At 40.3% G+C, this 16,446-nt stretch overlaps 1 protein-coding gene across 2 annotated transcripts in view; it reads right to left on the reverse strand.

Annotated features, from left to right (window-relative positions):
* Window positions 1–3,522: 3,522 nt before the first annotated feature.
* Window positions 3,523–16,446, reverse strand: part of LOC126299257 (elongation of very long chain fatty acids protein 7) — a 115,404-nt gene continuing 102,480 nt past the window's right edge. For both annotated transcript variants that reach the window (XM_049991053.1, XM_049991052.1), the window contains exons 7-8: window positions 6,940–7,076; window positions 3,523–4,659 (exon numbers count right to left, since the gene is read on the reverse strand). In XM_049991053.1, the coding sequence (XP_049847010.1) occupies window positions 4,504–4,659; window positions 6,940–7,076 (293 nt within the window). In that variant the 3' untranslated portion in view covers window positions 3,523–4,503. The remainder of the gene's footprint in view (window positions 4,660–6,939; window positions 7,077–16,446) is intronic.

A 16,446-nucleotide genomic window follows, 5' to 3' on the forward strand; every position in this document is an offset into this window, starting at 1 on the left:
CCTGGTCTGCCCAGAACCCAGACGTGGACCCAATGAACACCTTTGGGATGAGTTAAAACGTCGAATACGCTCCAGGGCCCAGTGGCCAACATCACTACCTTCGCTGATTTCGGCTCTTGCGGAAGAATGAGCCGTTATTCCTCCACAGACATTCAGACATCTCTTTCAAAGTACTCCCTGCGTATATCAAGCCTTCATAAAGACAGGGGATGGACACACCCCATATTAATGTCCACTGGTTGATGTCCACATACTTTTGTTCAAGTAGTGTATATCCAAACCCTCGTTTATTCCATGCAACGAGGTTTTGAGTGTGACTGCAGCACGTCGGGGCTTTATATCGTACTGAATTAACAAAATGAGAATATCCCTGAGCATTTATACATTGTCGTGTACCTTAGCCAAGCCATAAAGTCGGTTTGTCACGTGTATCTTACCTGGAGCTGGAATCTTAACAAATGTTAGCCTATATATTATTAATTTTGTGTAACATTCTAGCGCTGGTAGTTTCCAGTTTTTGAATTTAGATATGTTTTTAACCATAAATTCAGCCAGTCTATATTCCGTAACAATATGGTGACTGATGTTACGGTTTTCTCAAGAACGTCTATCTAGCAAAATAATTTTCGTAAGAATAAGAAACATATTGTTTTTGCCACGTTGAGCGTCTCAGGAAAACAATCTAGCTAGAAAATCAGTAATGCCTATTTTTCTATTATTAAAAGTATTGAAGTTGAAGGTTCAGAGGTGTAAGAAACGTTATACACACACACACACACACACACACACACACACACACACACACACACACACACACGCACATGCTTCTCAAAATGCACTAACGTTCACTAGTTACACAACAATTAGTCTGGAACACTAACTTCTTTCTATTATTTCATGTAATTAGGTATCTGAGTATAATCAAGCTCCCGGCATCTGGTTATCTTCAGTTCTCCACGTCCTTCTGTTGTGCAAAGATACACTAACTTGCCATTAATTACATGATTTCCGTCAGAATTTCTTGAACGTCGCGATGAAGTCTGGCCGTAGACATTCACTGCACCTATTGCTAGGATGAATTTCTACCAAGCTGTAGCAGATGTGTTCAATTGTTTCCTTCCATTACCCCTTGATGTAGATGAACATTTCTGTGGCTTTTTCAGCGCTGCCGGCCTGAATGGCCGAGCGGTTCTAGGCGCTGCAGTCTGGAACCGCGCGACAGCTACGGTCGCAGGTTCGAATCCTGCCTCGGGCATGGATGTGTGTGATGTCCTTAGGTTAGTTAAGTTTAAGTAGTTCTAGGGGACGGGTGACCTCAGAAGTTAAGTCCCATAGTGCTGAGAGCCATTTGAACCATTTTTTCAGCGTTTTTTGGGCCAGCTGTCATTTAGTGCAATAAGTCATCCTACAAATTATTTGTGCATTTATTTGACGTGGCAGGAACAGTGTCCTCAGTGCCTCTATCATCTACAGAGGTATTCTTAGAGGTTTATAGTTAACATTACAGAATGCATAAAAATGAGTTACACGAAACTATGATTCAGTTTGGTTGGGGTTTATGTCCGTCTACCACAAGACGACCTATCAACAGCAGTGCTAACTTCACCTTATTTGTGAGGAAGTGAGGGCACATTTTTAGGTTTATTCTACACTTAGCACAGCGAACTCTGGGTAAATGGACACGTTATGTCTTATGCACTTACAACATACTTGCATTCGCATATAACACAATTTACATTTCAACAAGTTTATGCTTTCTCCTTGGTGTGTGACGTAGCATGGTGTCAACAAAATTTCCAGTCTGATACCACTAAGTTTTGTAATACTTCGCCTTCAGGTGCTCAGAACAAATGGCTTCACTTAGGCTCCACCTACACAAGAGACGTTGCTGGAAACAAGACAAGTTTGGAATCGAAGTGTCTACTTCACTCAGAACAGTTGTCTGGTTTAAATACTGAATACTGAAAGGCTCCACTTAGGCTGCACCTAGACAACAGACGTTCCTGAAAACAAGACAAGTTTGGAATCGAAGTGTCTGCTTCACTCACAACAGTTGTCTGGTTTAAATACTGAATGACAGTAGACGACCACGGCCGGTCTCCAAAGGCCTAGGAACCGATGGGCAGCCTATGGCTAAAGGGATCTGGCAATAGTTTTAAAATAATCGTAATAACAGCCTCTATGCCAGTACGGTTGGTTAACCACGGAACTGGAGCAGTAACATACTGGTCGGAATAGGCATTGGATGGATAAAAGGCACTGGCAGAGAGAGAGAGTGTGAAGACTACTTCAGGCAGTTGATCATTCTTTCGTATACATGGTGATTCAGCTTTCCCTACCAATGTCGTTTTATGCAACCTACAATGTTATTCTGACCTTCAAAAACCACGCGCGAGATCTTCACATTCTCTCTCTCTCGCTAGGGGCGAACTATTAGTCCTACAGGATCTTTTTGTAAGAAATTTAATGTAGTTAAATTTTGTTCTTGGGTATGTTTTCGCTAGAGGAAGTAGTTGTAGATGTATTAAAGAAAAACGTACAAAAGTGACCTTCAAACGCACCTCGCACCTCCACGCCCCGCTCAACCACTAACGGTCAGGATTTCTAGCATATTGTTCATGGCACTGAACAAAAATTTGCAAATACACGAATTATTTCCCACATTCGACCGTTTCACTGACTGGCCTTATTAAACCATCGGCTTAGTCGGACAGTTACAAATTGTAAAATTGGCGTTTGTGTAAATTTTACCTAACAATTTTGTGAATATTAACAGCATGAAATAAACAATTAGGTCGTTGTTGTATTCGTCAGCCCATCTGACTACGAAACTACCGTGCTCGTAAGGGTTACGTTTGAACTGAACTGCCAATGTAATTAGTTTTAGCGTGATGTTTTCCTTTCTTTACCCTCACGGGCACGTATCAGTTGATTATGTTAACTAAACAGCTGACTATGCTGGTGGCACAATACCTCAGTCAATAGAGACCAAGAATGTCGAATATCGGGAATAGTTCGTGTAGTCGGTAACTTTTGTACATTGGTAAGATGGAGTGCCATGAACAATATATTAGAAATCGTGACTGGTGGGGGCTGAGTGTGGGAGTGCGGGAGCGTTTTAAGGTGACTTTTGTACGTTTACCTTAAATAACTCAAAAACCGTGCCACCTAGTGAAAACGTATCCCAGTAGAAATTGAACTACATTAAATTTCCGACAAAAATGTCGTATTCGTTTTGTCCTGTAGGACTAATAGTCTGTGCATTGCGAGCGAGAGAATACGAAAATCTCGTGCTTGGTTCTTAAGGCTAGATATAGCATTGCGAGTTGCATAAAACGAAATCTGTAGGGGCAGCTGAATTACGCTGTATACCATGGAGGTGCCGATAACAACTGGAACGAAAAGCTCTGTGTTTCTCCACTGGAATCTCTCAGTTCATCATGCAGGAATGGACCTCAGACGAAGTCAGGCGGATATTGTTTCATTTTAGTGCTGCTAATTTAAAAGAAATACGAGATATAGTTTAGGTTTCAGGCTTTTAATATTTTATTTGTTGTACATTATATGAAATGAGATACACATGAAGTTTGAAAAAATTAAATACTTTCAAAAATGTAATAGTTCTGGCATAGAAACAGTTCTGTTGCAAATGTCGGAAACACCGAACTTCTCATACATACTCTTCATAATGAATTTATATGAACAAGTGTCAAGTTAATATGATTGCAATCATATGAAATCAGCAACAATAAATTAATTATTAACATGAGAATCTGTCAGACACAATAAATGCGTGTGTGTTTATACAACACTACGTTCTCTTCAGTGTCATATTATTTTCTAGAAGTGTTTGTCTCAGAACATGTAAACTTATCCGTTGGTCACAACTAAAATGAATAACGGAAATGAACGTTCCGCTCACTCATTCAGATCATCAGAAATGTTGCTGAATAAAGATTTAGAATTTTTATTCTTATGTTTAAAAATAAGTTTCGGAACCAGTGGTTGTGTGTATAAGCTGAAAGACGTACAACCAAGTATCATTAATGTTTTCATTGTCTTCGTTTATTCTTGTGTTTGTAACACGGCACTGACACTCTTCCGAGAGACAGAACATCTTGATACCACAGAGGCTACAATTTCTGTCCAGATAAATGACATGTATCCTTTCACTTGTCAACCTCTCAATTCTCAGACCTGAGACGGGTGAAAGATTACTGATAGTAGAAGAAATATATATAAGGCGTAAAACACATTCTGTGGACCAGTTCCTACGAAAGCCGATAGCAATAAATACGGCACACTTAAAGAAATGAGTGTTCTGTATACTGACCAAATGTTAACAGAGAAATGAATCAGTATAGCAGAGGTGAAAGTGATTCGTACTTAGCTTCTAACCGATACACATGCGATGGGACTATTTACAATGGGAGATACAGCACACTTCTCAAGTTTGCTTAAAGCTGGCATCTGTGAAGCTTATGCGCTGTGTGGACTAAAATGTCAGGCGCGTTTCTTGTACGCATTTCTGTAGAAGTCGAAGAACAGGTACAGGAAGATCACCACGTTTCCTACGAAGAAGAATGTCAGCGCCTTAGGAAACTCACAGTCGTAGGCCAAAAGGAATAGCAGGTACATTAACATGATGCAAAACTGCCCCTGAAAACAAGAAAAGAAAAAAATGTGACACTTATATTGTCCAATGCTAAACTCCAAGAATTTATTTCTATAGATACATACTAGCTGACATGAAAATCATCGAAACTCGGAAAAATACAGTTACTTTATTTTATGGTCCATTAATAGACAAGTTATACAATTTCAGTGCTTACTTGGTCTCGTACTAAGCAACACATATCTCTTTATACCTTTTGTATTGTGCATGCATTCTTCTCAAGATACTTCATGCTCAACAGTCACTTACTTCACAGCATGCTGATCGTTTCTACTGCGTTAGGGTTTAGGGTTTACATACAATCTTGAGCTAAGACATTATCGTCACACGCTTAACAGCGTTTTGCTCCAAATCTGGAATGCAGTGCAGCAGCGATTCTATGTGGAATTGATTCGATAGGTCGCTACTAGGTTCTCGGGTATCTCTACGCTTAGGAGGCGCATTTCTCTTAAATTACGAGCTGTGTGAGAAAAATAATAAGACTGACAACACTGCAAGTGATTTGGCAATGCTGCGCTGTTCCACTTGTGTACATCGGTGTGTTGATTCCTTCCAGCTGCTCAGTCCGAGTTTCAGCTTCCTACAGCCTTCACGTGATTTTTGAAAGCGCCGCCAGTGACGTTTTGTTTCAACTGTGTGTAACGAAAATGGAACAGCGGATTCTAGACCAACGTTATGCCACCAAATTTGTGCTAAACGTGGAGAACTCGCGAGTGTGACCTTTGAAAAGCTGAAACAGGCCTATAGAGAACATTCTGCATCAAGAGCACAAGTTTTTCGCTGACGCAAATCATTTGTTGAATATGAATCCGCTCAGGGAGAGATTCAACTTCAGAAACCGATGTAAACGTCGAACGGGTGTGTGCTCTTGTGAGATCAGACCGACGTTTAACAATACCAACCAAGTGTTTCACAAACCTGTCCTTGAAAGAGTCAGGAAAAAGTGTGAATTGAGTGAGACTGGACATTGCAGACAAGTGGATGCTGCTTCATTCCAACGCTCCATGTCTCATGGCCACTTCCATCACGGAATCCACAGGTTCCCTGTTCACCTGATCTGGGTCCTTGCAACGTTTTTCTTTCCAAATATGCTATTTCAGACTTTTAGCAGACTATGTGGAAACGATTTTTCCATAAAAAAAATGTAGTACTATCTAGTCGGACATCGAAAAAGTAACACTAACCTCAAGCAAAGAATGGCAACTATCCTTGAATTTAGAAACATATATATCTCTCCTATTTTCAGGAAACTTTCAATGGTAGTAGCCTTGCCTATGTGTCATAGAAATGCTAGAAAGCAACAAGACCTCATAAGCTCGGGTTTAGTTAGAGAAAATGCTAGACATCAATTTATTGGTAGGATACTGGGTGACTACGCGAAGAGCGACATTTAACGGAACGCTGCTCCAGTATGTGTCAGCCATAGGGGACACAGAGCGTACACAAAAACGGGTAGTGTGATTGGTCACAAACTTGTTTGGCTAATGGGAAATTGAATCAGAAATACTGAAAAACACTCACTAGCCGAAACTCGAAGGAAGATGACTAATAGCTGTCGAAAACGTACTTATAGGTTTCAAAGAACCGAATTTTAAGACAGAACCAGTGAGTGGCATTTAAATAATTATTCTCCCCACGCTCCGTCCATGGGTAGAACGAAAAGCAACCTTCAGATACAATACAGTTTAGTGTACCTCCCGTAAGTACTTCATAGCGATTCCCTTAAAATATTAATAGCTATAAATGTGGATGTAGAAATCGTATAGCTCAAATGTAGTGTATCTGATAATTAGCGTACTCTTCATTGATTGTGCATACTGTTTCTGTTTTATGGAATTGTTTCAAAATCTTCCATATGTTTAGTTTGCTTCTGTACAAATAGTGTTCTTTAAACTTATGTATTGGTGACTAATATGATCACAGCTCTGTATTAATTCTTTTCTTCTGAAAACGCAACACTTGCCTAAATATCTAATGTGATTTGTCACCTAGCTCAAGAATGGAGACACATCTGTGCGTTTATAGGAGCCATCCAGCTTAAGCGCTACAGCGTTTAATCTGAAAACACCTCTAAGACAATTATCTTTGTTATTAAGTCAATTACCCGCTACAAACAGACCATCAAACGTTACTATAAAGTTTTTGACTTCAGACGTAAGCTTCAAAGAGAGGAAATAATATCTTGTTATACATCTTGTTAGGAATTGTTTTTAGCAACAAATGTTTCATAATTATTTTTAGGAGTATAATATGAAAGTACTTACGAGCTGGATCCAAGTCATGTACTTTTTCCACCAAAGGTACTTCTGATAGCGAGGGCCGAGGGCTGCCAGCAAGTAGTATGTGTACATGAACACGTGCACGAAAGAATTGAGCACTCCAATAACGACGCCTTGTTCACCTGCGGAAGCAATCCGTAGGTTGAACCAATCAACAGTTAATTACTACACAAAACATTGAAAAGACCAAATAAAGTTATCATCAGAAAGTGTGTGACTGAAAGTATTACTTTTATTGTTATTATAATTCGTATAATTTAATATCATGTGACAATGTTTCTCATTTGGAACAAAAAGGTAAAGTAAGGAAGACATAATAATGAGCAAAAATACTACAATTAATTTGAATGGTAGGGTTGACGAAATTCTGAACAAAATCTACATTTTTACTCTGTATTTAGCATTCCGTCTACAGGATGCCCATCAGACGCGGAGGATTAGCTTAGACATCCATGGGGGACCCTCCAGCATGCACTTGAAAAAATAATGATGTGAGGTAATACACAGAATATGTAAAATAGAACGCCAACCGGGATCATAAATTTAGACAAGCTACTCTCAAATTAAAGTCCATACAAGTCACACTGTGAGAGTAATACTGCTAATATGTCCCCATACTGTGTCTAAACTGAACATTTGTTTCACGACTATCCTTTCCTCCAGATGGCTTCTACAATTTTACAATACTACTAGTGTCTGAGCTTCAGGACCACTGCAGAACATACAAGTTGGGGAGTGTGCTTGCAATATAAAATCGTGAGGAAAAAGGAATCTCACTTTTATTGCTTTTTATATGTGATGAATGGGTCACTGTTTTACAGATCTTTCAAATCCAGATTCCGATAATAATGGTATTACACACCAGACGAGAAGGTGAAACTAACAGTTATAATATATAGCACTAACCTTCTTGATCAAACCATATATGAAATTATTATTCATAAAAATTACGCATCGAGGCGAAAGGAAAAATTTTTCCCTGTACAGTTTAACAAGGTACCCGTTATTCTCATCATGTTCAGTTCGATCTAATGGCAACAAGCTACTGCTCTGTCGAAGTAGTTTAGTAGACACTCAGTGACAGAGTACAAAATATTTTCTAATGTTCTATAGCTTTTTTCTGTAATCGGCAGTGTTTCTCGGAGTAAAGTTGCATACCCTGGCCTCTCCCTAACCTCGATAGTGCTGCAATAAGCGTTGACGAGCGGTCAATGAAGTAAATGTTACGGGATGAAAGTATAACTACCATACACAAATTCGAGAAACAATTCGAGAAACATGAAACAAAAAATGAGTTTTGGACGTCGCAGTTACATTCCGTATGCTTTCATAACGTAAGAAGTACAACATCTTTGAGCCGGATACTGATATCAGGATAACGACTGCGGAAAAGTCGACACATATGAATCTGTCACAGTGAATTTAACCCTTGGTTAAGACGTAAGTAGTAAGTAGCGATTATATAGCACTATTATGAGGGATGTTTTAAGGTAAAAATAAATTTGTGGAGAGGAAGGGAGGAAGAAGAAAATCTGTTGGACATTAGTGAATGTTGCACAACTGGTAGGTAATTAAGTAGATGGCGTTCATTAAACAGCATGAAAATGGAGTCAAAGCGCAGATAGGGAATTTTATAAGAAATACGAAGGATAACCAGAATGTCTATTTGACTCGGTAGTGAGCTTTGATACCATTAACACAGTAAGACAAAGCTATTTGTTTGTTAAAAACTGGGATGAAATTCAGCTGGACATAGCCAATGAACTCCAGTTTACAAAAGCTGGAAAAGCAAAGCAAAAGTAAGAGGTTCTGAGTAGTGTTCATTGAATCAAGTACAGATTGTATACGACAAAAATATTCAAGGCACAGTCTGAACTTGATGCTAAGATAATTGACAGTTGTTGTAACAGGCATTAAATGAAACACAACAAAATAAAATAACTATTATTTCAGAGGGATGAATGTCGAGAAAAAATGAAAGAACAGTTTTAAAAATTAAATTGTATCAGTAACTACAGGAATAAAATTGGGAAAGACTAGATGTATGGAAAAGAACATAACCAGATATACTAAATACGCAAAAAGGTGATAGCAGATTAACTGCACGAGCTGTTGAAACGCTGATAGCACTTACTGCCGTTTTCTTCAAGCTGTTTGCTGAGTAATACTTAATATTCACTGATGAACCGAAACATTATGACAATTGTCCAGCGCGAAATTGAATGCGACCTGGTGGCTTTCCGCTAATGTGACGTAGTAAGGTAAGGATACAAATGGAGCCGAGACGAATGGGGTATAAGTCTAACAACGATACGCGTCTCAGATTAGTAAATCCACTGACATTAGAGACTTTGGAAGGAGTGTTTCGGAACTTCATAAGCTGTTTGCCTGCTACTGCCGTAAGCGTCTATGGATGGTGGTTGAAAGACTGTGAAATCACAAGCAGGCGACACGTTGTTGAACGTCCATGGCTCACCGCAGAACGTGGAGGTCGGAAGATTCGCCCAGGCTTTCAAGGGACCTGTGGATTACTTGCACAGTAATGCGTCCCTTCGTGCTTGATGTTTTCGCCGACTACGATGGAATCTTCCAGTAGGATCACTGTACGTGTCACAAACTCAGAATCGTTCTACAATGATTTGAGGAGCATGACAGTGAGCTCGCCTCGGTGTCTTGGCCACCAAATTCGCCTTATCTGAACTTGACAGTACACGTCTGTGATGCCATCGGGCGCTAACTCCGCGCCCACGAACCACCGGCCCGTAATTTACAAGAGTTGCGTGACTTATGTGTAGACATCTGTGCCTGCGTAGACCTACTAAGCATTTGTCGCATCCATGTCAAGCAGGATCGTTCCTGTATTGCATTCAAAAGGTGGATCAACATGCTACTGAGCAGCTCGTTGCGATGTTTTGGATCATCAGTATAAGGTTTGTAGTGAAGAGTTCTACGACAGACCCTTTGGTGGAAATAACGCATTTATGACCACTTGCTATGGAGACACACTGTCGAGTCACATTAATGTGATTACCTGTCAGAAGCCTGAATGATCACCATTTGCAGAGCGGACCGCTGTGAGACGTGCTGGAGGAGAGTCAGTCAGGTTCTGGAAGGAACCGACAGAAATCTGCAGTCATGTCGGCTCCAATGACAGCAGTCAGCATGGGTGCATGAACCAGGTGCTAGCTGCGGAAGCCCACATGCAGCAACGTTCCTTGAACGGTGATTGAGAAGACACTGTTGGTAGCGCCTAGTTTCGTCTGGACGGTCAGTTCCTCAGCAGTTTCACGTATATTGGCGTGTATACATCGGCGCAGCCGTTGTTCACCTCCGTCATCTATGGCCCGTGCTGCACCAGTTGCCTCGGTACCAGTTTTAAGTAATTGCATTTTACCATACACGGTATACTTCAACCAAGGTGGCACACGAACAGTTTACAAACTTAGCCGTTTCGGAAATGGTTCTATCCTTCGCCTGAAAGTCAATGATCACGCCCTTTTGGGACGTCAGATAAATTGTTCTGTTTCCGTATTACAACGACTGCGGTTTCCCGCGTCTCCCCGACGCACTTTATATACCTTCCATTGTTGGTGCTGCCGCCTGGCGTCTGTTAATGGGTATTGCAAATTGACGTCGAACATAGGCGGTGGCCATATTTATATGAATGGACGGTATAGGTACAGTCTTACTGAGGCCAATCGAATAATTCCCCGAGTAAAGGGGCGGGGGTGTCGTCTGATTTATTACTGACCAACGTCGTTACTGGATACATAGGATGCGCGACATTAGCGCATGGAATCGAGACCAAATCGTGTGTGCACGACACGGTGAACACTATTTCCTAGGTTTCATATGCCACTGCGTAGAGAATGTATCATGAGAATCTCGATCCGGGGAAAACCGTCGTCGCCAGACTCAATTACTGTGGGAAACAATGTGTCGACAGAAGGGGGTCATCGTTGACTGTCGCAGATTGTGACAGCGGATAGAAGGCAAATCTCTCGTCAATTCAGTGCCGACAATAGCAAACGATGAGAAATGATGCCATCCATAAACAACTCCTTGCTTTGGGCTACAAAATGTAATATCCCCACAGGTACATCTTTTCCACCCCATTTCACAAGAAACAGAGCTTATCATTGGTACAATGACACCACTATTGGACTCTGGAGGCACGGGAAAGGTCGCTCAAAGTTCCTGGCAGATTAAAACTGTGTGCCCGACCGAGACTGGAACTCGGGACTTTCGCCTACGCGGGCAAGTGCTCTACCGTCTCATCTACCGAAACTTCCTGTTTCATATCAGCGCACACTCTGCTGCAGAGTGAGTATCTCATTCTGGAAACATCCCCCAGGCTGTGGCTAAGCCATGTCTCCGCAGTATCCTTTCTTTCAGGAGTGCTAGTTCTGCAAGGTTCGCAGTAGAGATTCTGTAAAGTATGGAAGGTAGGAGACGAGATACTGGCAGAAGTAAAGCTGTGAGGACCAGGCGTGAGTCGTGCTTCGGTAGCTCAGATTGCCGACACGGTAGCTCAGCGTGTTCGGTCAAAGGGTTAGCTGCCCTCTGTAATAAAAAAACTGAGTTAACCGATCAATAACGAACTTAAACGGATGTCTTACGACGTCCGCCCCGAGCAGATGAAAAGAACAGAAAAAAAGATGGTAGAGTACTTGCCCGCTAAAGGCAAAGGTCCCGAGTACGAGTCTCGGTCGGGCACACAGTTTTAATCTGCCAGGAAGTTTCGACGTTTTTATGGTTTACCAATGTGGAATACCCGATTATTGGCAATTGTGATGACTGCGACCATTTAACCTCCGTGGGACTTTTGCACTCAATATCGGGTGAAAATGGAAAGAAAGGAAGCTTAAGGTTAAACATCCTGTCAGCTACAAGGTCATTACAGACAAATCAGAAACTACGATCGGAAATGTAAATAAGTTATACAAAACTGCCACCAGTCACTTTTTTTTAATTGTGTTTTATTTCATGAACCGGTTTTCGAACCTTTTCAGGTTCATCTTCAGATGGTTTTGGAGGTTACATCATTATTGCTAGCATAATGCTGGGTGCTGATTCTATGACAAAAAGATGGAACACACTTTAATGTATCGCCTTGACTATAGCGTATCTGTCGATATGGATGTAAATTTAGTTTCTTACTTACTGCGACAGTATAGGTGGCTCTTGCTAATATCCCAGATCATGTTAACGTAACAACAGAAAGAAGTCAACAGTTCATCTGAAGGTTTGTTAAAAAACATTAAGGTCCTAGTCATACAGACAGCTGCATCTCACTGCAGATACAATAACTCTGTATCATTGATTCCTGGGTATTCATCTTAATGGAAAAAAATTGCTGTAAACTGCCTGTATTATACTTAATATACAAATAGAAGTAAGATTTCAGATCACCTGAAGTTTGTTCTTGCTGTAATTTATTTATTAATTTTATTTTGTGCTCTCATGTTATCGCCAGTCTGATTAAAATATTTGCCCTTATATCGACTTTAATACATGTAAAGAAGAACAAATTACATCTCTGTGCAAAGTAGGCCTATGCCATATCTTTCTGTCAAAATCTTTGTTCCAAGCAACAGTTATAAAGCGCATGCTGGATTCAGAGTGTAAATTAATGTAGTTTGTGTGGAAGTGTGTGTAGTGATATAACAACTAGACATCAAAATGGAGGCAGACAGATGGACACTAACCGAAAAAAGCCACCTATACTGTCGCAGTAAGTAAAAAACTAAATTTACATCCATATCGACAGATAAGCTATACTCAGGCAATACATCAAAGTCTGTTCCATCTTTTTGTCATAGAACCAGCACCCAGCATTATGCTGCCAATAATGATGTGACCTCCTGAAACCATCTGAAGATGAACCTGAAAAGGTTCTAATACCGGTTCATGGAATAAAACATAACTATTTTAAAAAAAGTGATTGGTTGCAGTTTTGTATAACTTATTTACATTCAATATACAGCCACGGTTCTAAAATATCCGTAATTGATAAGCATAATACGATTGGAAAGGTTGGGTAAGGAAATTAACTTTGCCCGTTTGCAGAAAGATTCCACCATTTACCTACATCGATTTAAGGAAATGACGCAAAGCCTAAATGAGGATGGTGAGACGGAGATTTGAACCACTTTGCATTAACTTCATAACAAGAAAATGGTGGTTAGCCAATAACAGAAAGTATCTGAAGCAAAGGCCAGGGTGAGTCCTCAGAATGTTCCGTTAAGCATATAACGTCAAGAACTGCATCCCAGGGATGTGTCCATCGCACTTGTGATCAATTGTCAATAACGGAAACGCCATGGGACCACAACGTCCGAAAAGCGACCAAACTGAAACTAGTGTTGCTACTGTACGAGAATGCCCATCTACAGTCTGTTGGTTTCACAAAAGAAACTGTCCAGGAGTTTAACTGTAAAGAATTTCCTTGTGCAATAAGTCTTCAGATTTAGCAGACGCAAGCGGTTATCTTTCTCGGTCCTTATCGAACAACTATAAAGAACATTTCTTTATGGACGGAAATGTACTTTACACTTGGATTATCGACTTCTTGATTTCCAAACCAGCAGCTCCCTACGGGCGTGGAATCCAAACTGCCTGACCATCGTCATACTATTTTAGTTAATGGGTGGAGGGAATGCTGGTTAATTACTCTCTTATTTTTCTCTGTTATATTCCATAAACCAACTGAAACGCAGTAAAATACGCTCTGTTTTTAGACAAATGAATTACAACTTATGGAATATAAAGTCACAGGGCACTTATTTCTTATTGTATTGGAGCATGCGATTTTGAAAAGACTAATGCTGGTCTCCACACGCACTCACATCTCCCCTTTGGCTGAGTTTCACCCGTTTGAGATGATACGTTTCCACTGTTTCATTGTTTCCTCATGATTCCGAACTACTAAGAATCTCCACGAATGATGTGTGTCTGGGTTCGAATCTGGTCTGGTACAAAAGTTGCTATCCTGTCATTTCCAGTTGTAGCATAAACTATGGGTGGTAAATTATTATGATTTTTAACACCTATCCGCGCTTTGTCCACAATAACGATGGGTACTGGTTTCGGCTCCCAGTCACGCACAGAACTTTCCTTCATATCATTTAAAGTTCAAAAATGCCACTCGTAATAACCGGTGAAAAGTTATTCGATATTCGATGTCTCTTCATGTGTGGTCAACAACGATGATACGTCTAGGATTAGATTTCGAGTCAGCGTAGAACTTTTTGTCATGTCATTTCCAGTTCAAACATTTGCACAAAATCGCTACTTTATAACGTCTGTTGGTGACTAGAAGTCAACGATGATAGGTTCTGGGTTCGACTCCCGGTAAAGCAAAATTTTCTCATCTCGTCGTTTTAGTTTCAATCATCTGACTACTCGTGAAAAATTACTATTTTTAACATTTGGTTGTGCTTAGTTAACAATCCGATTACGTGTTGCTTTCGAATCTCCGTCCAAAACAAAAGGTATGCCATGACATTTCATGTTTAAATGTGCGCATTCTTTGTTACTTGTGACTGAAACCATATGCAACATGTTTCGTCGTTAATTAACAGGAACTACAGTTAATGGATTAGAGTCCCGAATCCCAGTTCAGTAGAAAAAATTTCGTTATATAATTTCAAGGTGAAATTTGCATTTTGAAATGTCATTTATTGTAATAAATTTGAGTTTACAGGGGTAATGGCAGTGTCACCTCTAATAAGCTGTTCCATGATATTTGTGTTATCGTGGTATTAACTTGCATCTGGATTAAAAGCCATACAGAGCAGTTATCTTTTCAGTTCAGTTACGTGGATTGCACACGAATCAGATGGAACGCTGTTTAGGTCGTTCGGATAGTTTTGAGCGTGACAGTACGTACTGAAAAGTGAAAATATTTCTTCATAGCACGATATTTCTTTCGTAACCAATTTACTAATGACACTCAATGTAACAACTGACAATCGACAAGCTTATGCACTGTTGTCACCCAACATTTCTATGGTATTCATGGAAATTAAACAAATTGCAGCTCTAAATGACCAGTCACAACATTATCCAGTTATGAGTTGTAAATCATCAATACACTGTAGCAAGATATGGGGTGATGAATTTTAAAATGCAATTTCAGAAGGGTTTTTGGTTATCTACGGAATCAGTAAGAAAGCACCAATGTTGTGCTGCTGTCCTAAATATCTCTTACATATGAAAAATGGATATTTTGGGTCAACTAGTTTGTTGCTAGGTGTTGCGATTGACTTTACTTCGATAATCGATTGCAAAATTATATCACAAGCACTTAACCACTGAGTCATTGCATTGCTTGTTATTAACAAAAGTTATGATTTTCATTATTACAGAAAGCTCTCTGAAGACGAAATACTCCGCAGTGATACCTTCATTACAACTTGTGTAGCTTGTATTTGTAAACATTTTTCCACTGCATTAATGGTACTTGCAGAGAAGAAATATGAAAGTCATGTTGTTCAACTGATATGTGCACTGCGGGTGATAATAATTATTACCTCTTTTTTTTTACTTCAAAAAATGATTCAAATGACTCTGAGCACTATGGGACTTAACATCTGTCGTCATCAGTCCCGTAGAACTTAGAACTACTTAAACCTAACTAACCTAAGGACATCACACACATAAATGCCCGAGGCAGGATTCGAACCTGCGACCGTAGCAGTCGCGCGGTTCCGGACTGAGTGCCTAGAACCACTAGACTACCGTGGCCGGCTTTTGTACTTCAAAACGGGTTTCCTAGACCTCCGTAGAATACCACGTATATTTATTGGTACTGGAAATTATGTTAAAATCTTTTTATCTAGTGGCTCTTACGCTATATCTAATTGCACCTGGTGAAACGTATGGCAAAAAATACTCCGCAAACTTTCACAGACGAGATTAATGCTAAAATTGACTTTGCTATAGGTGATGACAACAGCCTTGCCGCAGTGGATACAACGGTTCCCGTGAAAGCACCGAAGTTGAGTGCTGTCGGGCGTGGTCGGCACTTGGATGGGTGACCATCCAGTCACCATGCGCTGTTGCCATTTTTCGGGTTGCACTCAGCCTCGTGATGCCAATTGAGGAGCTACTCGACCGAATAGTAGCGGCTCCGGTCAAAGAAACCCATCATTACGACCGGGAGAGCGGTGTGCTGACCACATGCCCCTCCTATCTGCATCCTCAACTGAGGATGATACGGCGGTCGGATGGGCCCGATGGGCCACTTGTGGCCTGAAGACTGAGTGCTTTGCTATAGGTGATACAATTAACTGTTGGAAAATAATTTCACTCGATGGTGTCCGACACGCAAGCTTAAAATCAGTTATTATTTCTTAACTGGAACAGATGAGGTCTGTGCTATACATAAAACTGATAATTTGAACAACATACTAGTTCTTCGGAAATATGGAGAGCTGTTATCTTAGTAAATGGTCTTGGTTTGATAGATTAACAAAAGATGTGAAATTA

This window comes from Schistocerca gregaria, chromosome X (genome assembly GCF_023897955.1).
Source record: "Schistocerca gregaria isolate iqSchGreg1 chromosome X, iqSchGreg1.2, whole genome shotgun sequence".
Classification (NCBI taxonomy): domain Eukaryota; kingdom Metazoa; phylum Arthropoda; class Insecta; order Orthoptera; family Acrididae; genus Schistocerca; species Schistocerca gregaria.